At 40.7% G+C, this 26670-nt stretch overlaps 1 protein-coding gene across 2 annotated transcripts; it reads right to left on the bottom strand.

The window, feature by feature from the left end:
• Nucleotides 1-175: 175 nt before the first annotated feature.
• Nucleotides 176-25918, bottom strand: pdpr (pyruvate dehydrogenase phosphatase regulatory subunit). 2 transcript variants are annotated; one of them, XM_034077611.2, is made up of 19 exons: nucleotides 25811-25918; nucleotides 24058-24331; nucleotides 23121-23254; nucleotides 21841-21922; nucleotides 20953-21116; nucleotides 20042-20163; nucleotides 19295-19413; nucleotides 18938-18945; nucleotides 18297-18446; nucleotides 15572-15764; nucleotides 14773-14897; nucleotides 14047-14202; nucleotides 11874-12007; nucleotides 10867-11015; nucleotides 7424-7536; nucleotides 6181-6275; nucleotides 4899-4988; nucleotides 4171-4353; nucleotides 176-2735 (listed from the first exon to the last, which is right to left on the bottom strand). In XM_034077611.2, exons 2-19 carry the CDS (start codon nucleotides 24318-24320, stop codon nucleotides 2328-2330), a joined length of 2688 nt encoding a protein of 895 aa, XP_033933502.1. In that variant the 5' UTR covers nucleotides 24321-24331; nucleotides 25811-25918; the 3' UTR covers nucleotides 176-2327. The 2 variants fall into 2 exon arrangements, with proteins under 2 accessions (XP_033933502.1, XP_033933495.1); XM_034077604.2 differs by lacking the exons at nucleotides 18938-18945; nucleotides 20953-21116; nucleotides 21841-21922; ... (1 more) ...; nucleotides 24058-24331; nucleotides 25811-25918 and having other exon boundaries at nucleotides 20042-20134.
• Between the last annotated feature and the right edge of the window lie 752 nt (nucleotides 25919-26670).

Raw genomic sequence — 26670 nt, 5'->3', positions numbered from 1 at the left:
TGTGTGAGAGAGAGAGAGAGAGAGAGAGAGAGAACGAGAACGAGAGAGAGAGAACGAGAGAGAACGAGAGCGAGAGAGAGAACAAGAAAGGGAGAGAGAGAGAGAACTCAAACGGCTGATATGACTTAAAGCTGTGTGACTTTAAAGTACTGAAAATAAGAGATTTGAAAAACACTCGCTTTACAAAAATACTTTATTTCAACTCTCGATGAAGTCCTTTCCACAAACATCAGGCAGAACTCACCGTAGATAGTTAGACTGAACACATCAGACGCACTCAAAACACATCAGGGAAACAACCGGGGCACAGGTGCTTCAAAACGCATAAATAACACGGCAGATTATATCACTGTAAATACATTTCCCACAAGCATGACTCAGCAAAATGCCTCCAGGCAGATGGAGGGGACAAGAGATGCGTTCAAGGCGGGGGAAGTTCATTTAGGATTAAACGGAGGACCTGGGAAGCTGTACCAACACAAGGAGTTACTTATATGAATGAAGTGGAAGTGGACCGTATTAAGTCTAGCGCTCAAAGGACGAGTACATGTTTGATATATTGTAATTCCCCATGCAAACAATTCAATTCATCTTTCAATAATATTTAATTGAATATCTTTGGCTGATTTTTGACTGATTTAGCATTATAAGACATAACGTTGGATTTTGAGGAATATTTTAACCTATTTTCTGACATTTTAAAGCCCAAATAATAATGAAATAATCTAGAAAATATTGATAGTTGCAGCCTTAGTAACGGATATGAAGTCGGCCACACCACTCACATGTTTACATTCACAATAACAGTGCATTTGCACATCGATCTTAATCTACATTTAAATGACTCTACAGACTGAAAGACTGCAGGAGGAGATTGTCAACCCTTCGTTTAGTTAACCTTCACCTGATGCGTTCACGTGAACTCAGAGTCGATGCCTTCACACAAAGGCACTGGTTGAGTAAAGCAAAAAGCACCAGCTTTCAGATTCAATTCAACATACGTTATTATCCGGATCAGGGGAAGTGTTTTGTTGCAGCAGCACGTAAACAAGGCATCGCACACGAGTTCAACATCTAAAGTATATAATATATAAAATATACAGAATAAGTTAGAAGACAAATACAAAATTATTCGGTATATTTCTATGTTGAATTTGACATCGATATTTATCTATTTAATACACGTTGTAAAATATACAGAATTAAGATTAAATTGTTTATATCGTATAATCTATAAATAATATTAGAGTTCAAATAACAATAAAAAGGTATATTTTACTTGTGCTTTACTTTGATACTCTGTAGATATGTATAATACTGTTGATATGTATATATTTACCGTTTATTATCATCATTATTTAAATATACTTGAATTTATTTATGTATAGAATACACATTAAACAAAACAACATTTCTCTTTATATTTTATATTGTGAATACCACAAATATATATATATATCTTTCTGCTGTTGATATATTTAATTATATTTTTAAATCACGTGCTTGTTAAGATGCCACTGAAACAAAACAATCCCGAGTTTCGGATCAATAAAGTAAATCTGATAATAAATTGGTGCCAGTAAATATTGCACGTATAAAGAGGCGGGCGCAGCGAGAAGGAGACGAGGAGTGATTTTGCACACGGCCCGCTGCTAGGAGAGGAGGCGATATGTAGCAGGAGTGGAGGAGGTGTCAAGCGTTTTCCAACCCAGCTGACATTTAACCACGAATACCAGTCTGCAAACGTGTCATTGAAGAGTTATAAGAGTATAATTACGTCTACCATGCAGTACAGATTCAGCGCATTGTAGACCCGAATGTCGTCAGATGAGGGCGATACAAGTGTTTCATACGTCTCTTTCCCAGTGTAAGTCAACGGGGGAAGTCATTTAGGGCTTCATGGACAGACACATAGGTGTAGTACCGCCGTTTGGCCACTAGGAGCGGTTGCCTCAATATCAGGCGCACTCCCTTTCTTATGAGGCCAAAATACAACATTAACACCCATTAGCTGAAGACACTAATTATAAAAGTTAGAGAACTTTAAGTGGGCAACATGACGGTACTGACCTGTCAATCACAAAGTAGCACAGCCCTAAAGCATATGCACATGATTCTGTACTGAAGAAGACTTTAAACACATCAGGGAAATTGAGATAATAAGTCAAGTGTGAAGTCGGGTTATTTTCCTAATCGACTTCTATCCAACCTAAAACCTGTGTCTTCAGTCTGACTGGCTGACAATAGAGAGAATGCTGTGGTTAAATCTAAACTGGGTTGTCAAAAACATCAAAGGAGTGTTGGGTTTCGGGCGTGTCTCCGCCTCCTCACTTCCCCTGCAGGTTGCTGAGCTCCATGTCATCCTTGCGGCGTTTCTGCTGGGTGAAGAGCGAGCTGAAGGGGTAGAGTTTGGCTTTGGCGGGGTACCGCTGCCCGGCGATGTCCACCTCGTAGTCTCCTCGGTTGATGAAGTCGGGCGTGATGGCGGTGGGCAGCCCCTCTGGGCTCGGGGGGGGGGAGACGAAGCCCAGGCAGATGTGGCGCTCCAGGGTGTAGCTGTAGGCGCTGCTGGTGGTGGTGCCAGCCAGCTGGTCGTTACGGTACACCGGCTCCCCCCACCAGGGCCACAGGTCCAGCTCCGTGTCGTGGTCCTCCAGAATCAGCATCACGAAGCGCCTGAACACACCGTCGTGACGCTGCTGCAGCAACGCCGCCCGACCCAGGAAGTCCGTGTCCTGTAGAGAGGAAGAGGAGGAGAATAAGAGGAAGACATCTGAATCAGGATATGTTGTTTATCCAGGAAGAATTGGGTTGAGTGGGAAGTATACTTCATTACTGTACTTAAGTACATTGTTCTGGTATCAGTACTCCACTACTTATTTTTCTGACGACTTTTTACTTTCTACTTCTTACATGTTGAACTCAAATACCTGTACTTTCTACTTCTCACATGTTGAACTCAAATACCTGTACTTTCTACTTCTTACATGTTGAACTCAAATACCTGTACTTTCTACTTCTCACATGTTGAACTCAAATACCTGTACTTTCTACTTCTTACATGTTGAACTCAAATACCTGTACTTTCTACTTCTCACATGTTGAACTCAAATACCTGTACTTTCTACTTCTTACATGTTGAACTCAAATACCTGTACTTTCTACTTCTTACATGTTGAACTCAAATACCTGTACTTTCTACTTCTTACATGTTGAACTCAAATACCTGTACTTTCTACTTCTTACATGTTGAACACAAATACCTGTACTTTCTACTTCTTACATGTTGAACTCAAATACCTGTACTTTCTACTTCTTACATGTTGAACCCAAATACCTGTACTTTCTACTTCTCACATGTTGAACCCAAATACCTGTACTTTCTACTTCTTACATGTTGAACTCAAATACCTGTACTTTCTACTTCTTACATGTTGAACACAAATACCTGTACTTTCTACTTCTCACATGTTGAACTCAAATACCTGTACTTTCTACTTCTTACATGTTGAACTCAAATACCTGTACTTTCTACTTCTCTCATGTTGAACTCAAATACCTGTACTTTCTACTTCTTACATGTTGAACTCAAATACCTGTACTTTCTACTTCTCACATGTTGAACTCAAATACCTGTACTTTCTACTTCTCACACGTTGAACTCAAATACTTGTACTTTCTACTTCTCTCATTTCCCAAACAGCTGGTTCCTTTAGTCTGAATGTGTGTCTGGTGGCGTGGTCATTATTCTTTAGAGTCACTGCGTGCCTATTGGTTGGAACACGATCCGTGTTTCCATCACTTCCTGGTCTTCTCTAAAGAAGAGGGACCAATGGAAACGTTGTCATGTTGCCGTTGGTCACCATGGAAACATTCATTAGCTAACAATGACATTATTGTTCTATTGATATAAAGGGAGGTCAGGTACTCTTTAAAGCAGCTGCTAGCTATGGGTACTTTTTACTGAAGGACACTTCAAAGCCTCTTTACTTTTACTTGAGTAAAGAAGTTTAGTCAGTACTTCTACTTTCACCAGAGTGTTTTTAAACACGAGTATCTGTACTTCTACTTGAGTTAAGGAAGTGTGCACTTTTGCCTCTCTGGGTTTAGAGAATCCCCAAAAAGCGGATGTATGACTTATAGCTCAGAATGAGAACTGGCTGTTCTCACCGTGTCGAACTTCACCCTGAACTCTCGTCCGCACTCCAGCGGCGTGGTGAAGGCGTCCAGGTCCTGCCCCCAGAAGGCGAAGAACTTCTCGATGCGGAGGCTTCGCAGCGCGTAGTACCCGGCGTTACGGATCCCGTACTTCTGACCCACGGACATCAGCTCGTTGTAGACGTGCAGAGCGTACTGTGGGGGGAGACACATGTGAGACTGTCAGTGTAGTTCTGTCTAATCCAAAAAGTACATATCCACAAGTAGCAACAAGCTCGACTCCAAAAACAAGTCTCAGGTAAGTTTGGTTGACTCTTTACTTAAACAAAAGGTATCAGCACCAACACGTATTTTCAAAGGTCAAGACATGATATTGCTCCGTGAGTCTTTTCTCTTTCTAATTACCAGACGCTGCGGCCGGCTATGACTTCAATTTTACAACGGCTGGTTTAAATAAATGATATAATACTAATAACAAAGAATTACAATGTTCAAATATCTATACACATAATATATCAAATCATACATTTGAACATATGGCTCATACAGTCATTTAACTCTAACCACTATCAGAGAGGCGTGTGTGTGTGTGTGTGTGTGTGTGTGTGTGTGTGTGTGTGTGTGTGTGTGTGTGTGTGTGTGTGTGTGTGTGTGTGTGTGTGTGTGTGTGTGTGTGTGTGTGTGTGTGTGTGTGTGTGTGTGTGTGTGTGTGTGTGTGTGTGTGTGTGAGCAGGACACACCTCTATGGGGACGTACAGCATGAAGCCTGGTTCTCCTGTGTGGGTCATACTCATCACTCTGATCCCATTAGCATAGCCAACACTCATCTCCTGTAAACACACACACACATAAACACACACACACACACACACACACACACACACACACACACACACACACACGGTAAACACAATTAGAGTCAGAAGCTAACATTGTTACAGCAAAGGGACACGGGCCAAAGGAGACACAATAAGTTAGCATATATAGTGAAGAGGAAGCAACATACGAATACAATATATGGGGAAAAAACAAGTAGCAGCTTTATAAAAAACGAAGTGAACATATACGAACAGTGGACTAAATACTGTTTCTATTAATGAGGGGTAACAAGCAAGTGCTTTTGTTATTGTGAGCAACATGTATACACATAAACACAACAAACAAACGGCGTATCTAATTAAATTAACAATTAAGTGCTGAAGAGAAACCACACTGTCCTCCTTTTTACTAACAATGAACCAGACCTCTAGTGATCTACCGGACCTCCGCTTGTTGATATAAATACATAGTAAGTAAGAAACTAAGAAGTTTTGATGCAGTAGCTGCGATGTTACTTTGAGGGTTTTATGTAAGCAATAGCTCAGGACAGGCCGCGGTATATGCTCATTATAGCACAGCTAATAATAATAATACATTTTATTTTTAGGCGCCTTTCATGACACCCAAGGACACCGTACTATTAAAAAATAAAAATAAAATAAAAGCTAATAGGCAACAGAACATGATAAAAAATAATAATCATAAAGCTAAGGGGCGTGGTTCGGCCCGACGCGAAGCACGTGCATGCAGTTTGCTTTCCAGCCCAACTGTATACAGTTAAATCGACCGGACTTCTTTCTGCCGACGTGAGCGTCCTTATCAACGGTCAATAAGTCCTTGCTGCACATTACATGTTTCCATCTTAAGCTTTGTTAGTTAGTTAGTTTCGTAACGCACGTAATGTAGCAGTCGTAATGGTTGTAGCTTTTCTCAGACGCGGAGGGATACTGACTTGTTGTGAAAAGTAACTACAATTCTACCCGTGATATACGCTCATTATATCACAGCTAAGATCCAATCAGATTGCTTGATTCGACTTGTCCATTTTATAATATGAAATAAATCATTTAAACTTAAATCTGAATACCCTAAACTAGATATTCAGGCTGCGCATACACACAATTAAATAAATTAAAAAAGGCACATATAGAGTTTAACTCAACTTTAGTCTTGATGAAATTGAAACTGGATTTAGTTTCCTACCTTGCAGAACATGGAGGGGAAATGGTCAGGAGTCATGGAAACATACGACAGCTCAGTCAGAACATCCATCGCACGAGGACCAATCAGATTCAGAGCTGTGGGGAAGAATCACAGTTATCAACATAAAGTCATAACACCTTCTTAGAAAGACGTGGTTTAACGAAGCTTTTCTGAACATGTTCCTGACTCGTGGCCTGCACTCTACGTGATGACCGTAACGTTTAAAATCTACTACTACTACTACTACTACTACTACTACTACGGAGTTGGCGATACCCAACAATACTGAATACGTTTGAAAAACTCAACATCAATGTCTCTTTCTAGAATCATGATCAGGTTACTCAAGGTCATCTACAGAGCTTGTTTTAACATTTTCTTGTGGGAACTATTTTCTTTAAACCGAACTACACCCACCAAGAAGCTGGTTCTCATCTCGGGAAACAGGCATTGTTGTTTGGTTTAGCAAGTTTCTCTTGCCTTCTAGTTTCAATATATCAATATATATATATATATTTCTATATATAGAGAAGGCACATATCTCTAACAGTCTGCATCCCAACAAAACAATCTAAATTGATAAATAGCAATAATAATAAATACATTTTTTATTTCTGGAAGAGCGCCGTGGGAGTCATGCCATGAGTGATTTCTATTTTTTACAAAACGAATGAATATCGTCATCATTATTTGTGTCTACCTTAATGTAGGGACATGCTGTACAAGGCGGTAAATGCTTAGGAATAATATAGTGTTTTAAAAAGTCAAGGTCATTTGTTACACTAAAAATATATAACTTAGATATTTGGCATGTTATGAACTTCTTGGTCCCCCTAGTGTTAGATTTCACCAATCCAAAATCAGGTCATCAAAGAACTGTGTATCGAGAGTTGATGTTGGATTCTGGTGTGTGTGTGTGTGTGTGTGTGTGTGTGTGTGTATCTCTCTGTCACATATATCATGTAACATCTGCCAAACTTGCATGAATAAAGTATTTCTCGGTTAGACAGAATCACAAATCTTTACCTTCATAATAAATAAAATATTAAAACACATGTAATACTGATGTTTGGTGTTCATTTTCAACACATTTGTAATAATGTTCGACCTATATTTGATGTGTGTAGAATAACTGTCGATCAAAAACTATTTCTAGATTATTTTGTAGAAAAAAAAAAATGTTTAAAATAGATTTGTGTGTGTGTGTGTGTGTGTGTGTGTGTGTGTGTGTGTGCGTTCTCACCGGTGTACTTCCAGCTGACGTCCTCCAGGTGGAGGTGTGGGTCGTTGGGCATGTGCTTCTTTATCCAGGCCCAACAGTGGACCTGCTGGTCCGTGGGAGACACGATGAAGAAGCTGCAGAGGGGACGACATGGGAGTTCTTTTTGAATGAATAACCTTTATTTAATCACAGGTAAGCACTCGAGGGTTATCTCTCTTCCACAGGCATCATGATGCAGATGATAATGTAACATTTATCATCTGCAAAACCTCCATGAATAACGTTTTTTTAACTCGAGTATTTCTCGATTCTCAAGAATAAGTTCAACTATGTGCATTATATACATATACCATTAATAACTGTGTAATATATACCTGGCTGCTAAAAAGATCGGTTACAGGATTTGTATTTTGAAAAGTATTTTTTTTTTTACTTTATTATATTTTGTATTATATCATAACTTAGTACTTTTTTTTAACAAATGTAACATTAAGCTGTCTGTAGCTCTTTCCTGCTGTAACGATGCACATGTCCCCTCTGTGGGACCTGAAGGTATTCTGATTCTGAACAGACTCACACATTCAAAATAAAATATAGTACATGTAATGCTGATGTTTGGCTTTCATTTTCAACACATGTAATAATGCTCGACATATCTTTGACTTGATGTGTAGAATGTCTGTCCACCAGCAGCTACATCTAGGTTACATCTAGGTACACTACATCTAGGTTACATCTAGGTACACTACATCTAGGTTACATCTAGGTACACTACACCTAGGTTACATCTAGGTACACTCCATCTAGGTTACATCTAGGTTACATCTAGGTACACTACATCTAGGTTACATCTAGGTACACTCCATCTAGGTTACATCTAGGTACACTACACCTAGGTTACATCTAGGTACACTCCATCTAGGTTACATCTAGGTACACTCCATCTAGGTTACATCTAGGTTACATCTAGGTACACTCCATCTAGGTTACATCTAGGTACACTCCATCTAGGTTACATCTAGGTTACATCTAGGTACACTACACCTAGGTTACATCTAGGTACACTACATCTAGGTTACATCTAGGTTACATCTAGGTACACTACATCTAGGTTACATCTAGGTACACTACATCTAGGTTACATCTAGGTACACTACACCTAGGTTACATCTAGGTACACTCCATCTAGGTTACATCTAGGTTACATCTAGGTACACTACATCTAGGTTACATCTAGGTTACATCTAGGTACACTACACCTAGGTTACATCTAGGTACACTACATCTAGGTTACATCTAGGTACACTCCATCTAGGTTACATCTAGGTTACATCTAGGTACACTCCATCTAGGTTACATCTAGGTTACATCTAGGTACACTACATCTAGGTTACATCTAGGTTACATCTAGGTACACTCCATCTAGGTTACATCTAGGTACACTCCATCTAGGTTACATCTAGGTTACATCTAGGTACACTACATCTAGGTTACATCTAGGTACACTCCATCTAGGTTACATCTAGGTTACATCTAGGTACACTACACCTAGGTTACATCTAGGTACACTACATCTAGGTTACATCTAGGTTACATCTAGGTACACTACATCTAGGTTACATCTAGGTTACATCTAGGTACACTCCATCTAGGTTACATCTAGGTACACTCCATCTAGGTTACATCTAGGTTACATCTAGGTTACATCTAGGTTACATCTAGGTACACTACATCTAGGTTACATCTAGGTTACATCTAGGTTACATCTAGGTTACATCTAGGTACACTACATCTAGGTTACATCTAGGTTACATCTAGGTACACTACATCTAGGTTACATCTAGGTACACTACATCTAGGTTACATCTAGGTTACATCTAGGTTACATCTAGGTTACACCTAGGTTACATCTAGGTTACATCTAGGTTACATCTAGGTACACTACATCTAGGTTACATCTAGGTTACATCTAGGTTACATCTAGGTTACACCTAGGTTACATCTAGGTTACATCTAGGTTACATCTAGGTTACATCTAGGTTACATCTAGGTTACATCTAGGTTACATCTAGGTTACATCTAGGTACACTACATCTAGGTTACATCTAGGTTACATCTAGGTTACATCTAGGTTACATCTAGGTTACATCTAGGTTACACCTAGGTTACATCTAGGTTACACCTAGGTTACATCTAGGTTACATCTAGGTTACATCTAGGTTACATCTAGGTTACATCTAGGTTACATCTAGGTTACATCTAGGTACACTCCATCTAGGTTACATCTAGGTTACATCTAGGTTACATCTAGGTTACATCTAGGTACACTACATCTAGGTTACATCTAGGTTACATCTAGGTTACATCTAGGTTACATCTAGGTTACATCTAGGCTACATCTAGGTTACATCTAGGTTACATCTAGGTTACATCTAGGTACACTCCACCTAGGTTACATCTAGGTTACATCTAGGTACACTCCATCTAGGTTACATCTAGGTTACATCTAGGTTACATCTAGGTTACATCTAGGTACACTACATCTAGGTTACATCTAGGTTACATCTAGGTTACATCTAGGCTACATCTAGGTTACATCTAGGTTACATCTAGGTTACATCTAGGTTACACCTAGGTTACATCTAGGTTACATCTAGGTTACATCTAGGTACACTCCATCTAGGTTACATCTAGGTACACTCCATCTAGGTTACATCTAGGTTACATCTAGGTTACATCTAGGTTACATCTAGGTTACATCTAGGTTACATCTAGGTACACTCCATCTAGGTTACATCTAGGTACACTCCATCTAGGTTACATCTAGGTTACATCTAGGTTACATCTAGGTTACATCTAGGTACACTACATCTAGGTTACATCTAGGTTACATCTAGGTTACATCTAGGTTACATCTAGGTTACATCTAGGTTACATCTAGGTTACATCTAGGTTACATCTAGGTTACATCTAGGTTACATCTAGGTTACATCTAGGAACACTCCATCTAGGTTACATCTAGGTTACACCTAGGTTACATCTAGGTTACATCTAGGTTACATCTAGGTTACATCTAGGTTACACCTAGGTTACATCTAGGTTACATCTAGGTTACATCTAGGTTACATCTAGGTTACATCTAGGTTACATCTAGGTTACATCTAGGTTACATCTAGGTTACATCTAGGTTACATCTAGGTTACATCTAGGTACACTACATCTAGGTTACATCTAGGAACACTACATCTAGGTTACATCTAGGAACACTACATCTAGGTTATTTTGTAGAAGAAACTATTTATTCAAATGGATTTTCTGAAGGTGTGAATCAAATTCTGAATCTTTAAAGACAAGAATCAAAATGTTCGACTGTTCTCCGTCCCCACGTTAGTACGTGGAGAGAGAGGATGACCAACATGGCGGCTGGATTTCAGGTCACAGATTGACGCCCTTAGCCCCCTCACCTGTTCTTGCTGACGCGCACCACGCTGCAGTCGTTCTCGTAGCCCCCCCGCTCGTTCAGCATGCCGGTGTGGACGATGTGTCCCACGGGGACGTCCAGGTCGTTGGCGCACAGGTTCTGCAGCAGATCCAGAGCCTGGTTGTTGGTGGACTGAAACATCAGGGCAGAAAAGAGGCAGCGTCTTTAGTCACTTCCTCATTACATCACTCGGCATAACCGCTGCATCAGGGGTTACAACGTTACAACAATGGCATCGTCTGGTGATTTGAACGCTTTTGGGCTCTGCTCAGGCACATGGAAACACTCACTGGGCGTGGCAAAATGAGCGGGAAGATACACGCTTAACACAAGAGGGACGTGCAGCTGCAGAATGTACAAGTAGAGCTGAAAAGATTATTTAAAATGTGTGAACTGACGGAAAGTTGAAAAGGAGAGCCCAGGAGCTTTGCAACACACTGGAAGCAGTAAACAATGGTTTATTAAATGATATTATCACATTTCATGAGTGATTAAAATATTGGGGATAACAGTAGTGGACATTATAAAGTAAAAACCTAAATCGTTAAATATTGTTAAAAGTACATTTTCATGAAATAATGCATTTCAGCCGCTCAAATACTTAGATATGCTACTTTTAAAAGTCGATAATCATATTCAAGTTGATATATTTGGGTTTTGAACTGGACAAGAAGATAATTCAAAAGTCATTCACTTGGACTTCAAACATGGATGGACGTGTTTTCGGATGTCCTGACCTTTAATAGACCGGATAGTTAACCTATTGTTTGTGTTTTTTTTATCATGTTCTGTTGCCTATTAGCTTTTATTTTATTTATTTTTCAAAAACAATTTTTTTTTATTTTCTATAAATTGTACGGTGTCCTTGGGTGTCATGAAAGGTGCCTACAAATAAAATGTATTATTATTATTAAATAATCTGCAGATGAATGGATGATGGAAGTGCGTATCAGACGCAGCTCTTATTATAAATTGTCCATCGTGACTCACACTCAGTTCAAACTTGGTGAAGGAGGACATGTCGATGACGCAGACGGCCTCCTTGCAGCATTTCACTTCCGATCCGACGATGTCGAACCAGTCGGGCTTGTAGAAGGTTTTACTCTGATCCAGAGACAGCAGGTCTGCACACACAAGGGGTCCATTTCAACAAATCACTAAAGAGTTAAAGGTCCCCTATTATACTGTTTTTCATCAACATATCACAGGTCTCAGATATATACAGAGCCTGTCTCTGATTGGCTGAGACACCAGATCATTGCAGCATTACCCATAATCCCCTCTGTTTCTGCCCTGTTTCCAAAGTGCTGATTCTCTGTCTGTTACTTCAGATGAAAATAAGGAGCCCCTCCCCACGCCCCTCTGAGAGAGGTTTAGTTACAAAGAACTCAACGGTGCTCTAGAGGAGATTCAGGTGATAAGGGGGGGGGGGGGGGTTACCTTGTTGCTGATTGGCTAATGGTTACACAAGACAACACATCGTTATGACATCATAAAGTGGCCAAAATCTGATCAGCTCATTTTCAGACAGGTTTTTATAGAAATGGATCAAAAAGAGAGAGAATCTTTGTTCCTGAGACTTTCAGAGTCTCTTTCCACAGAGGGGACACATGTTGATGTAGAAGAGACATGAAGAAGAGGGGACACATGTTGATGTAGAAGAGACATGAAGAAGAGGGGACACATGTTGATGTAGAAGAGACATGAAGAAGAGGGGACACATGTTGATGTAGAAGAGACATGAAGAAGAGGGGACACATGTTGATGTAGAAGAGACATGAAGAAGAGGGGACACATGTTGATGTAGAAGAGACATGAAGAAGAGGGGACACATGTTGATGTAGAAGAGACATGAAGAAGAGAGGACACATGCTGATGTAGAAGAGACATGAAGAAGAGGGGACACATGTTGATGTAGAAGAGACATGAAGAAGAGGGGACACATGTTGATGTAGAAGAGACATGAAGAAGAGGGGACACATGTTGATGTAGAAGAGACATGAAGAAGAGGGGACACATGTTGATGTAGAAGAGACATGAAGAAGAGGGGACACATGTTGATGTAGAAGAGACATGAAGAAGAGGGGACACATGTTGATGTAGAAGAGACATGGAGAAGAGGGGACACATGCTGATGTAGAAGAGACATGGAGAAGAGGGGACACATGTTGATGTAGAAGAGACATGAAGAAGAGGGGACACATGTTGATGTAGAAGAGACATGAAGAAGAGGGGACACATGTTGATGTAGAAGAGACGTGAAGAAGAGGGGACACATGTTGATGTAGAAGAGACATGGAGAAGAGGGGACACATGTTGATGTAGAAGAGACATGAAGAAGAGAGGACACATGCTGATGTAGAAGAGACATGAAGAAGAGGGGACACATGTTGATGTAGAAGAGACATGAAGAAGAGGGGACACATGTTGATGTAGAAGAGACATGAAGAAGAGGGGACACATGTTGATGTAGAAGAGACATGAAGAAGAGGGGACACATGTTGATGTAGAAGAGACATGAAGAAGAGGGGACACATGTTGATGTAGAAGAGACATGAAGAAGAGGGGACACATGTTGATGTAGAAGAGACATGGAGAAGAGGGGACACATGCTGATGTAGAAGAGACATGGAGAAGAGGGGACACATGTTGATGTAGAAGAGACATGAAGAAGAGGGGACACATGTTGATGTAGAAGAGACATGAAGAAGAGGGGACACATGTTGATGTAGAAGAGACATGAAGAAGAGGGGACACATGTTGATGTAGAAGAGACATGAAGAAGAGGGGACACATGTTGATGTAGAAGAGACATGGAGAAGAGGGGACACATGCTGATGTAGAAGAGACATGGAGAAGAGGGGACACATGTTGATGTAGAAGAGACATGAAGAAGAGGGGACACATGCTGATGTAGAAGAGACGTGAAGAAGAGGGGACACATGTTGATGTAGAAGAGACGTGAAGAAGAGGGGACACATGTTGATGTAGAAGAGACATGAAGAAGAGGGGACACATGTTGATGTAGAAGAGACATGGAGAAGAGGGGACACATGTTGATGTAGAAGAGACATGGAGAAGAGGGGACACATGTTGATGTAGAAGAGACATGGAGAAGAGGAGTTTGCATAATAGGTGACCTCTAAGGATGAAGAGCGAGTACCTTTTCCATGAGGTACAAAGTATTTGGTCCTTTCAAATCCGTGCTTCTCCATCCAGCGAGCCCCCTGTGTGTCCAGGCGGTCGTACAGAGGACTCGTCCGCAGCTGACGGCCAGTCTGGAAGTCCCAGCGAGGAACCTTCAGCTCGTACAGCAGGGCTACACACACACACACACACACACACACACACACACACACACACACACACACACACACACACACACACACACACACACACACACACACACACACACACACACACACACACACACACACACACACACACACACACACACACACACACACACACACACACACACACACACACACACACACACACATTAAACACATGTTACATTCATCAGTACTTATTAGGCAGTTTGCATTTTGCGTCATATCTTGCTTCTTATATATTTGTTTTAACATTCAAGAATATGTTAAACCAAAAGGAGACATATAAATTGACTACTGTAAAGTCACAACGTTTCACACTGTTCATTAAGTACTGCAAAAGTCAAGAAACATACATTTAAAAAAATAAACAAAATACAATAAAACAATAGTATTGTTCAAGGTTAAAGTGTTTTAAGCACAGTGTGTCCCAGCGGAGCGGAGGACTGTACATTTAGAAGATACCCACTTGTTTTGTTAGACCGTGACATAACATGTCTTCCACTGAACCTTCAGTATTGCTTTAAGGTGTAGTATATTAAGAGTTCAGTACTCACGCATGACCTCCATGACCCGGTGCCTCAGGAAGGTGCGGCTGCTCTGCAAGTTTCCAAAGCGCTTGATGTCCAGCGGCCAGACGTTAGCGGTGGGGTAACCGTACGTCATCCACTCCGCCAGGTACCTGAGACCAACACACACCGTTACGGCTTCATGGTGGTCAGACGGCAAAAGTAACACATCCTCAAGTAGAAGTACAGATACTCGTGTTTAAACATACTCTGGTAAAAGTAGAAGTACTGACTAAACTTCTTAACTCAAGTAAAAGTAAAGAGGGCTTTGAAATGTACTTCAGTAGAAAGTACCCATAGCTAGCAGCTGTTTTAAAGAGTACCCGTCGTGGGCTCGTGACCCATTCTTGTGGGATATCTAAAACTGTGCCACGTCAACAGTAACAGAGTACTTGTCCACTACTTCCCACCTCTGATGGCGGTGCATTTGAAACATGCAGATTACAAAGCTGGTGGATGCCATTGCTGAACTCAGGCTGAATTGTAGCGGCCTCCACACGGCCTGCTTTCAAATCACTTCTTAAACCCCACCTCTTCTCCTGAGCGTTTTCACCTCTTGTAGATTGTTGCTTTTAAATGTTCTATTGTTTTTACTTGTACTTCTTCTATGGTGTTTTTTGTATGTTTGTTTGTTTGACTGTACAGCACTTTGGTCCGGAGCATTTAAAATGCTTTATAAATAAAGCTGTATTGCATTTAATTATTTTCAGAGTAATACATGTTTTATGAAGAGCTTGAAATGGTTTCTCCTCACACATGTAGCAAATGTACGTATTCCCTGGCTTACTTTCCAGCTCCTCCAGCGAAGGAGAGTCCGGAGGAGTTCATCCCGGCCAGCACGAAGTACCCCGAGATCCCCGGCGTCTCCCCCATCAGGCAGCGCATGTCGGGGGTGAAGGACTCGGGGCAGTTCACCAGCTGATGGATCTCAGCCGACTGCAGACTCGGCATCCGCCTCAGCAACGCACTGAGCATCGGCTCTGCAGGGAGGACGCAGGAGACGGGTTGATAATAATCTCTTACCCACTGGTTTATCACATTAAGGCCAATTATTATTAATAATGTTCTATAATAACGTGCAATTACGCATCTGCCACTCCTAAGTACTGTTAATATGTACTTAATTATGTGACTGTCTATGTTACTTGTTGATATTTAATTGCTCTCTTTACAGCAACAGCCAAAGCAAGTACGAGGCCTACAGAAGGCCACACGATGGCACCCGAACCACGCACTCCGTCATGTTGTTTCCATAGCAACAACAACTTCCTGTCAACAGCGTAAACTTGCTTTCAAAATAAAAGCATCTAAATAAAACAGGAAGTTAAACTAAATTACATTTAAGACATGCAACTGCAACGAAAGCAACAAAAACAATGTAATATCCTTTTCAGTTTCACAGAACACAAATTGTACTACAATACGATGGCTACACGACGGCATTGCGAGGGCTTCACGTAGTCTTGTTGCCCTCCTAAGAAAATCGGGCAGCTTCTTGTTTCCTTCGTTTTGTCTTCATGAGGCGAAAATGCCCGATGGCACCGATGATCACACGAAGATGATCACACGAAGATGATCACACGAAGATGATCTTACGAATTCAACATGAAAATGAACCTTTGCGAGGTCCGTCTGCAATTTTTTGGCATGCCAAAGATTTTGCAACCGCCACATTTGAACATTTCGTTTATCGTGTGTCCATCGGGTGTCAATTTCGGGACAGTGTGACGTGGGCTTAACTCTGGCACAACAATTTCCTTCAGGATAAATAAAGTATTATCTTAACTACTTTTTGTAATTTTTATATTTTATGTACATGTGGAATTGAGGTATTATCTAATGGTCACTTTTGGTTAACTTCAGATTGACAGATAAACATGAACTAAGTTAGTAAAATAAAACATCTAAATGTGTATTTTAGTTGTTTCTTTATTTCCACCAATCTGAAAGAAGAGAAAAAAACCTCCTCCTGGGTCCTATATTTTATTGTATTTCATTTAAAAATATTTTATTTTACTATATTTTTAAGGGAGAACACAATATTTTGTCCGTAAGATTGTATAATACCCTCTGTCCCATTGGTTTCTCATATTAAAGCATATACTTTTTGTATATTTTGTGACATTTGATGTTTAAATGTGAAATGTAAGCATTATCTAATGGTCATTTTTGATCAAATTAGATACAGATAAACAGAGTTAGTTAATAATATAAAAAAAATGTGTATTTTAGATGTTTTTCTTATTTCCACAATTTCCAAAAGATTTGTGTAATACTGTACAACTTTTGTTTGAATATGCAACTATAGAGGCACTCTCTTATGAATGTCCGAATTCAGAGAGAAATGTGAAAATTGGATAAAGCCAGATTTATAATTCTTGATTCATGTCGTCAGGTTTTCACAGAGGGGTTCTGGGACATCTCTTTGGAACAGAACTGCCCCATCTGTCCATGTTGTGGTAAAAACAATCCAGCAGGTTTTCCAACATGCGAGCTGACACAGAGGTTTGAGTGATTATTAATAACTTTACTTCACTCTGTGCTTCAGGACCGCCTGGAGATATACGGCTTTCTTTACGACACAACGTCAAGCTGCACGAGGAATCTCAGATTACTGAGTCAAGGCCAAAAGACAGGTGTGTGTGTATGTGTATGTGTATGTGTATGTGTGTGTGTGTGTGTGTGTGTGTGTGTGTGTACTTATGTAAGATCTATTTTGAACTGAAATTGCTAACAAGATTAACAGCATGACTTAAACTCTTCCAAGACCACAGAACTGACCAAGACAGGTTTTTCTTAACTCAACTTTTCTGCATATTATTTTCCTTGCACGAGACTAGTTTTCCTATTTTGTATAGTATCATTTCATATTTTAAAATGTAGACAGGTCTATCTACTATTCTATATTAAAGTTGTTTGATTTTAATTTAATCTCCTCACACTATGTTTGTATAATGCAACAATACACCAAAGCATAGTCGTTGATTGAGAAAAAAAACGTCTTATGATTCTAAAAATGAAAGACGTACTCTCTAATTAATTTGGACATTTTGGGGGAAAACTGCATATGTTTGATGAACTAATTGGATTCCCTATCAGTATGCAATAACTGTCAGTCCATCAACATCTATGTAAGTCCTCCGCCTGTCAATAAGTTGAATATAAGTAAAAAATTGAGAGCCTACGCCGAAGATTTCATTATCTAATACTGGGTGGTGGCGGTCTAATGCAAAGTGAGGAGGGCTGAAGATCGGAAGGCTGTGGGTTCAAATCCCGCCTGGAACACCACCACGAGTGTGCCCTTGAGTAAGGCACGTAGTTACTCCAGGGGGAATGTCCCTGTAATCGGTCATTGTAAGTCGCTTTGGATAAACGCGTCAGCTAAATGAAATGTAATGTAATAATACTAAATGATGCCCATTGTAACTTTAAAGCCATCTCCGTCCCTCCATATGTTTAGTTGATTACATCACACTTCTTCCTCTCTTCATTACTTCATCTCGTTACATTACCGAAGTGGTCCCAGTCCTCCTGCATGTTCTGGATCTCCAGCTGGTTTCGGCCCTCAGTGAAAATGGGTTTGGGGTTTTTCTCAAAGCCCCCCGACAGAACGCCGCCCTGCCAGGGCCGCGCATAGATCCGTCCGTCCATGTCCATCAGCACTGGAGACAAGACACGGGGCTTTTAGTCTCATGCAGCGGCCAAAAGCATGCAGATAAGTGTGCTTCACAGGGAACATTATCAACCTCTGATCGACCTCTGATTTATGCGAATGCCAAAAGCATGCAGATAAATGTACGTTTTCGGGAAACATTATAGGTTTTCCATGTTCAGGATGGATTATCAATCTACTAAAGAGAATTGGGATCTGTCATGAGAGGAAAAGAAATAGGAAGATGATGAAAATGTCACTTAACTTTCATTATACGTGATTTATGTTCTACTATCCATTCTTTATCTTCAACATTTACACTTTATTAACCAAATACATAAAATGATTCTTATGCCGAGGACTTATAGTCAAAGTTGGACCTTATTCTGGAAATCTCAAATGTCTTCTGGAGATTCAAATACGTGTTGTTTAAACTATCTTAACACACAAATTCACCTCGTTTCACCAAGTGTTAAGTCTTAAACTTTGAGCACGGTACACCTGGAGTACTGCCATTTGTATCGCTATCTCCGACTTTTATTTTTGTACTCTATTTTATATTTGTATTTCTTATTATTATTACAATTATTTGTTTAATCTCTCAAAGTGTATCAGTATCCCTTGTTGTGAAGCACTTCGAGATTTGTCTTGGCAGATGAGAAGCGCTATATAAATTAAATATATTATTATTCTTAAAGAGATAACAAGGAAGCTGGGAGATGTTATAATCTGCAATGGGTAACTCCATCGGTCAATTTGTCAAAAAAAAAGAAGAATTATTTAGCAACACGGTGATTGGAATTGAAAATCCCGTAGCAAATGTGCCTGAAAAGTTAATTGAAGTGTGAGTGTTCAGACCTGGCGTGTCGGGGGGGGAGCGGGTCCTGCAGAGGTTTGGTGAGGAGGTAGAATTGTTCACAGCCATGAAGAGGAATCGAAACCTTCATCTCACTCGCCTGACCCAGCTCGTACGCCCACTGCAGACAAACACACACCACAATGTATCTGTATACGGCCCTGAGCACAGGCGCATTATGCCTCATGTCTTAGACACCGCCATCTGCCCTGCAAGTTGATTTACTGGGATAGTTTCAATGTGAGTAACGCAGGTGAGGATCAGAACAGAACGCAGGGCTGGGGAAATCCAACAACGTCTGACATAAGTGTCCAACAGGTGGTGGCGTGTTGCTTCATGTACGACGGCTTTGTCGGTCAAAGCATATTCAACAGAAAACAAGCTGCTGCTAAATAAACTTTACTTACAAAACTCTAACATTTTTTAATATTAATGGAGAACCAACAATTGGAAAAACTGCTATGCGCAAACACACCAAGCAAAGGGGTTTGAACCTGTGCCCCCCAGATCAGAACACCAGTGCACTAGCCCACTGCGCCACAGGCATCCCAGCTTTTTCTATTTACTATAGGGAAGTAAAACAATAGAGTAATCGACTAATGGACACAAATTACCCATAACCCTAATGATTAGACTACTTGATGAAAAGAAACCCCCTAAAGCCCTGGCCACATACATGTGGGATTGAGGCGTCCAGAAAGGACTTCCTTGATGCCTTCAGAAGTTGCCCCCATGTGTTTACTTTGTACCTGTCCAGCACAGTTGACAAAGAATTCACACTCGATGGAGCCTCGATCCGTCTCCACCGCCGTCACCTGACCCTTCTCCACCAGAACCTGCTGCACGGTGGTCCGCTCCAGGATCTGGACCCCTGCGGAGCAAACAGAAAGACATCAAGGAGAGGAGACTACAGGAGGAAACAGAAGGAGAGAGAGGAGAGGAGACAACAGAAAGAGAGAGAGGAGAGGAGACAACAGGAGGAAACAGAAGGAGAGAGAGGAGAGGAGACAACAGGAGGAAACAGAAAGACATCAAGGAGAGGAGACAACAGGAGGAAACAGAAAGACATCAAGGAGACGAGACAACAGGAGGAAACAGAAGGAGAGAGAGGAGACAGCAGGAGGAAACAGAAAGGCATCAAGGAGAGGAGACCACAGGAGGAAACAGAAATACATCAAGGAGAGGAGACAACAGGAGGAAACAGAAATACATCAAGGAGAGGAGACAACAGGAGGAAACAGAAAGACATCGAGGAGAGGAGACAACAGGAGGAAACAGAAAGACATCAAGGAGAGTAGACCACAGGTGGAAACAGAGGTGGGGGAAACAGGAGGAAAGGGAGGGTAGCAGGTAAGGAAGGAGGAAACGCAGAGTATCAGAATTAATAAGAATGTGAATACTTTATTCATCGAAGGTTGAATTATTTTTTGTGACAGAAAAATATAAAATAAATGAAAGATATATAATACAAATAAATAAAACATAATAATATAATGAAATACAAATAAATTAAAACAATAACAGTAAAGTAAAATGTCCAATAAAATAATAAATAGAAAACACAAGTTAAAGTAAACATGTGCACGGTGTATAACATTATGCAGCATGTATACACAGTGGAGTTCACTTTCTGTACGACTCTCATAAGTCATCCTCTCACCGTGTGCAGCAGCAGCTACAGCCAGGGCGTGGTTGATGTCAGGCGGAGAAACCACAGCGTCTCCAGGCAGGTGCAGCGCCCCCACCAGGTCATGAATGTTGACATGCGGGTGGAGCTTCGCCACCTCTTTAGGCTTGATGACGTTACAGCTGATCCCCATGACCCTGAGAATAGAGGGAGAGAGGAAAGAGGAACACTTGATACTTTAAAAAGGCTCTGCACATCCAACCTGGCTCCGAAGCGGAGATGTGGACAGTGTAGGGTCAGCATATCAAACAACATCCAAAAGACTGAACGCTGCCATTAGTTTCCCTTTGATGTTAGGACACGTACATTCAGCTCATTGAGTAGAGGCCATTTTCTACCAGCAACGCATGTGTCCAGTAAAAGACTAGCACGTAATCTTGCAGGATTATTCCACCACGAGGCAAAAAGGTCAGAATCAGATCCTTAGTCAATACAATACTGTTTGGGGTGTTAAGCTAATTTCGTAGAGCAGGCGGCCAATAAACCGAATCCAGCCGGGGATCATGTATCGAATGCCTGCCCCTTTCTTTCTGAGTCTCTCTCTGAAAAACATCATTTGCGTCTACAGTTGAAACTGGTGCCGACTAAAATGTCCTTGTGCAGTTACACGGAGCAGTATATTTAGAATGCAAAGCGGCCTCATCCACAGGAAGTAATAATAATAATAATTCCTTACATTTATTATAGCGCTTTTTCAATGACTCAAAGCGCTATACATATACACACATTACACACATATCATACATGCAATGGTCAGAAACTGTGGACAATACCCACAGGAGCAAGTTCAGGTGAAGTGTCTTGCCCAAGGACACAAGCCAAAAGTATCTTGAGTGCATATTGAGGTGTTAGGCTGCTTACTTTAGTCGGGATGCCAGGCGCTTCAGAGAGAGGAAGCGGTCCTGATTTTGGGCCAGACACAGAGAGCCCGTCTTCACATAACCTGAAACACACAACGACAACAACCAAACCACATATTACTCGATTCAGTAGGTATCAAACTTAAATACCCACTTAAATAATCTACTCAGAGACAAACGCTAAAGTGAACTTAAGGGGAAAGCAGGATTCCCCTCACACCTCTTCACCCCCGAGAGCAGGGGTTCCCAAATGGGGCTGTTGGGAAACCACTGAATGTCCTCTTCCAATCTGAGAGTCACATGCTAACAAAGGTATCCCAACTGCAGCTGTGAACATGACAGGATGTGTGATGATCCAGAAGAGCACCAGGACTGTTTGAGGCATGTGATGGCTATGTGATTAACATGATGGTTCAGCCTCTATGGAGAGAGACATCAAGCATGCTCATTTCTGACGTGGAGCTTGTTAGGGAATAATTTGCTTAGGTATTCAACCTTTAACACAGTTCATCATGTTCTCCTCTCACTGTCTTTTCCCACGGCACAGGTCTACGGCCTTGGGTATTGCTGCTATCTCTCTTAAGGCGGGGCAGCTTGGGCGCATTGGTGTTGCCAGTCTGTGACAGAGCACAAGCCGCCATGAGGTAGTGTACCGTTCAGGGACGAAGGCTCCCTGGCACACATTCTTTCCTAAGGACGAGAGCTCTAGCTAGATTCAGGGTCCATAATTGTTTAGTCTCACTGATGAAGAATGTTGATTATTACACTCCGGACTAGATAAAACCTCAAGCTACTGTATCAACTCGTGACACACCGCCTGTCTCGTCAATTCTCCGGCCGTAACTCCAAATAAACCGTCAGTGTTTGCCATCAAAGCTCCGGCTCTCCTCGTGTCTCTCTGAGTCCTGACTCAGCATTGCTACAGACATTTCCCCCACAGAGCTAATCTGAAGTAAACATTGAATACTGCTTTCTACTCCTCCATCTTGTGACTGTGTAACTGCCTCTCTTGGATGTCAGCATGTGAAGGACACTGCTCAGGAACTAGCTGATGCTCTGTGTGTGAAGACTGCTTCCGTTCTGGAGAGGATCAGAAACACATGGATGCCGATATTGAAGCTCAAGCCGGAGACCAGGGAGAGTTTTAACCGGGGGTTACTTGGGAAATGTTTATAGTAATGTATGAACAGAAAGGATAATACTTGTACTCGTACAGTGAACCCTGATCTTCATGAATAAGTCAAATATGAGCCAAAGTTAACACATGTGAAAGGTTCCGACCTGTTTTGACCCCGGTCTCCTCCTCCAGCCCCTTGTAGAGACCATTGGAGTAGTTTGCCATCTGACACTCGATGGAAATAGGCTTGGCCACGCTGACAATGCCGGCACACAGTCGGGTTGTTCCTGCACCGAGTCTGACAACATATCAGAATCAGAATACCTTCATTCCTCCCACAGAGGGGACATTTAGATTCGTTATAGCAGAAAAGAGCCACAAACAGCTTAAATATTAACTAAGAAGCATGCATACACAAATATTAAAGATACAAGAATGTAAACAATTACACAATTTGCATAATACATATTTGTAACAGTTTTGAAGATATAGCAGCCAGGTATATATATTGCACAGTTGTTAACGGCACATATATATATATATATATATATTGCATATTAGCAGCACAGACAGTAGGCCTACAGCATTAGAAGAATACCCAATCAACAACATAGTTTGCATGCAGCTCAAGCCCCGCCCCCCCACCCCCTTTCGAGACATCCCCAAAAAGTCAGACAAGTATTAAAATAATAACGTGTATTTGTATCTGTATGTATAACAAAAATGCTTGTGCATGTGTGCTGAAAAACACAACTGTGTGTATTTATATAACACATATTGACATCCGCTCTGCAGACTCTGTAGAAGCTTTTAAAAAAACGTATCTTTTGACATTGGCTTTTGTTTCTACTTGAGATGTGTGTGATGTGTTCTGTTCCTCTCGGGACTCTACGACGTGGTCTGTGTCATGTTTCTGTGGTCTTCATTTTGACTTTTGTTCTTTCTTGTGAATCATATTTCTGCTAGACTAAATAAACGTATTATTATTATTATTATTATTATAAGAAGCATGTGCATGTATAGAAAAACAGAGTGGAAAACTGATTGAAAACAATAAAGCTCAATTTTCTATCTTCTTCAGATAAATCCCAGTAATCTCACCGGCCCTGCTCCAGCAGCACGATATCAGTCCAGCCCAGTTTGGCCAGGTGGAAGGCTACAGACGAGCCCACGATGCCGCCGCCACAGATCACCACCCGGGCCTGGCTGGGCAGCGGCAGCAGCGTGGAGTCCCCCCCCACAGCCAGGCTTGGCGGGGAGGTCCAGAGGCCCCGGCTGGCCAGCCTGTAGCCCGTCTGAGGGAGCAGCCGAGCGGGACGCAGCACGGGGGACAGAGCCCTGGAGCTCCGCACACAGCTGCACATCGCTGTGCCGTCTGCAAACACAAACACTTGTAAAGCATTCAATTATTCAATGTCAACACAACAAACGTCACATAAACAAATGAGTTAGTGCTATCTTCAGAATCATACTACATGTATTCGTCCCACAGAGGGGAAATGTACATTGTTATAGCAAAAGTAAAGCGCCAAAAATAGCTAAATATTAATTAAAAAGGCATGCATATAATATTCATCGTCAAAATTGAATTTACAAAAATACACATCCAGGATGACAAGAAAAGGTACCAGTAACAGTATGTATAATGTGGTATGATAGCAGCCAGGTAACAGTAGTACAAGCTATTAACATATGTATTACAGTAGTTGAATTGTCTAACTAAGAAATATCAGCCAGTAGTAATAATAATAATAATTTTAAAGTGGTAAATATATATATATTGTACATAAGTGATATTGCACCACAGAGGTGTTATAGTGTGTATATGTGTGGTGGTCAGATGTGGAAGAAGTACTCAGATGCTTCACTTAAGTAAAGGTAAAAATACTATGTTCTTAAGATACTACTTAAAAGTAAAAGTCATGATTTTGACTTAAGTAAAAGTACAAAAGTATAAGCTTAAAGATGTACTTCAAGTACAAAAAGTAAAAGTACTCATTATGCAGAATGTATCTCTTCACAGTATTACATTATCAATGTGTGTCAATGTTGATACTTGAAATACTATGTACATTAGTACAGTACTGCATTATACAATATCACCATATAATGTGTTTGTATATGTCAAAACTAACTAGTTACTGTGAGTGTCAAATGTAGTGGAGTAAAAGTACAATATTATGTGCCTCTGAAATGTAGCAGAATAGAAGTATAAAGTAGCTTTAAGTGGAAATACTCAAAAGTACATAGGTACACTTCTTGAGTTAAATGTACTTCGTTACTGTCCACCACTGCGTCACTGTGTTGTTTATACAAGGTTACACGAACATATCAGTCAGTGCTATCTTTATTTATTGCGTAGTTGTTTGCAAACTAACTAACGTAACAAATATATAACGATGCCAATTTCAGGTTAGCTCAACTAACGCAGACATTACATGTCAACACAAATGCGGCCTGTAAAGCCAGCAAGGTTAACTCAACAACAGTCCTTCAGGTGTCACAATTATATTACAGACTCAAGTTAGCTCTACATATAAGATGTCCCTTTAGCAGCAAAGCTAGCTTTAGCTCTGTACATTATCCTACAACTGTATATTTAAGGTAAAGCGCATACGCTGACCTTGTCATTCCGAAAGTTAGATTATATGTAGGTGACATGTGTATTTGTGTAGCTCCTATGGTTAAAGTTAGCGTTAGTGTTACCATGGATGTATAAGAGTGGTCGATAGCATAGCTTATGCTAACGAGAAGCTACTATTGATTATTTACCCAAGTAGCTAAACGTAAACAGTTGGAAAAAAATTCTCCCCACGGCAATTCCTTTTCTTTAAAATAATGACATAAAACTCACCGAATCAGACAAATGCAGACGTATCCTTAACACAGAAGTCAATAATAACTGTAATTAGACAGAAAGTCTTGTTATGGAACTGCAGTTATAACCGATGTCAACTGCTACTTCCGGTCCAACCTTTCAAGATAAAACAATTCTGTGGTTTTTTTGCGTTGCAGTTGTATGTCATTAGTAAACAGTGTTTTGTATTGACTGGACCTCATTACAATTAGAGGGATTTCTTAACTGGGTAAGCTAAACATAATGTAGCCTAAATAATGTAGCTTACAGTCAGTGAGAGAAAGTAACTAAGTTCATTAATTACTTGTTTTATTTTCCACTACAACGTTATTGCATGACTTTACTGGTTACCTTGCAGATGAATATTTAAAAACCATAACGACGATATAAGGGTATACACATGTACAAATATGAAACACATTTATCTTAAACCAAAAACAAGTATCGTTATGGCTGCATCAAAAGTAACGTTTATTTTGTAGCGACCCTGTATGGGTGCTGGGTGTGTCACTCAAGCATCCCCTGTGACCTGTAACCTATAACCTATAACCTATATCTGTATGCGATAAACGGAGTTATTACATCTAATAACTTGAAGCCTGTTTCCGACTCCTATTGTCGAACGTTACAATACTTTAAGTAGGCCTACAATTTCTTCATTAAACTTGCATATTTTTTTATATAGAAAGTCTGTATTTTCAACACACTCTCACTCCCTAAGCGTCCAATAGCGACGTTTGGTCAGTGTCCGTGGCGTCCAATTGTGACGCTCCTAGGCTCCTTCAGCGTCATAAAAGGACGCAAATAGCTTTCAACTGATTGCAATGTATTCCCATCTGCGTCGGGATTTGTCGCTA

Source organism: Pseudochaenichthys georgianus, chromosome 3 (genome assembly GCF_902827115.2).
Source record: "Pseudochaenichthys georgianus chromosome 3, fPseGeo1.2, whole genome shotgun sequence".
Lineage (NCBI taxonomy): Eukaryota > Metazoa > Chordata > Actinopteri > Perciformes > Channichthyidae > Pseudochaenichthys > Pseudochaenichthys georgianus.
This window is presented reverse-complemented; position numbering and strand designations above follow the sequence as displayed.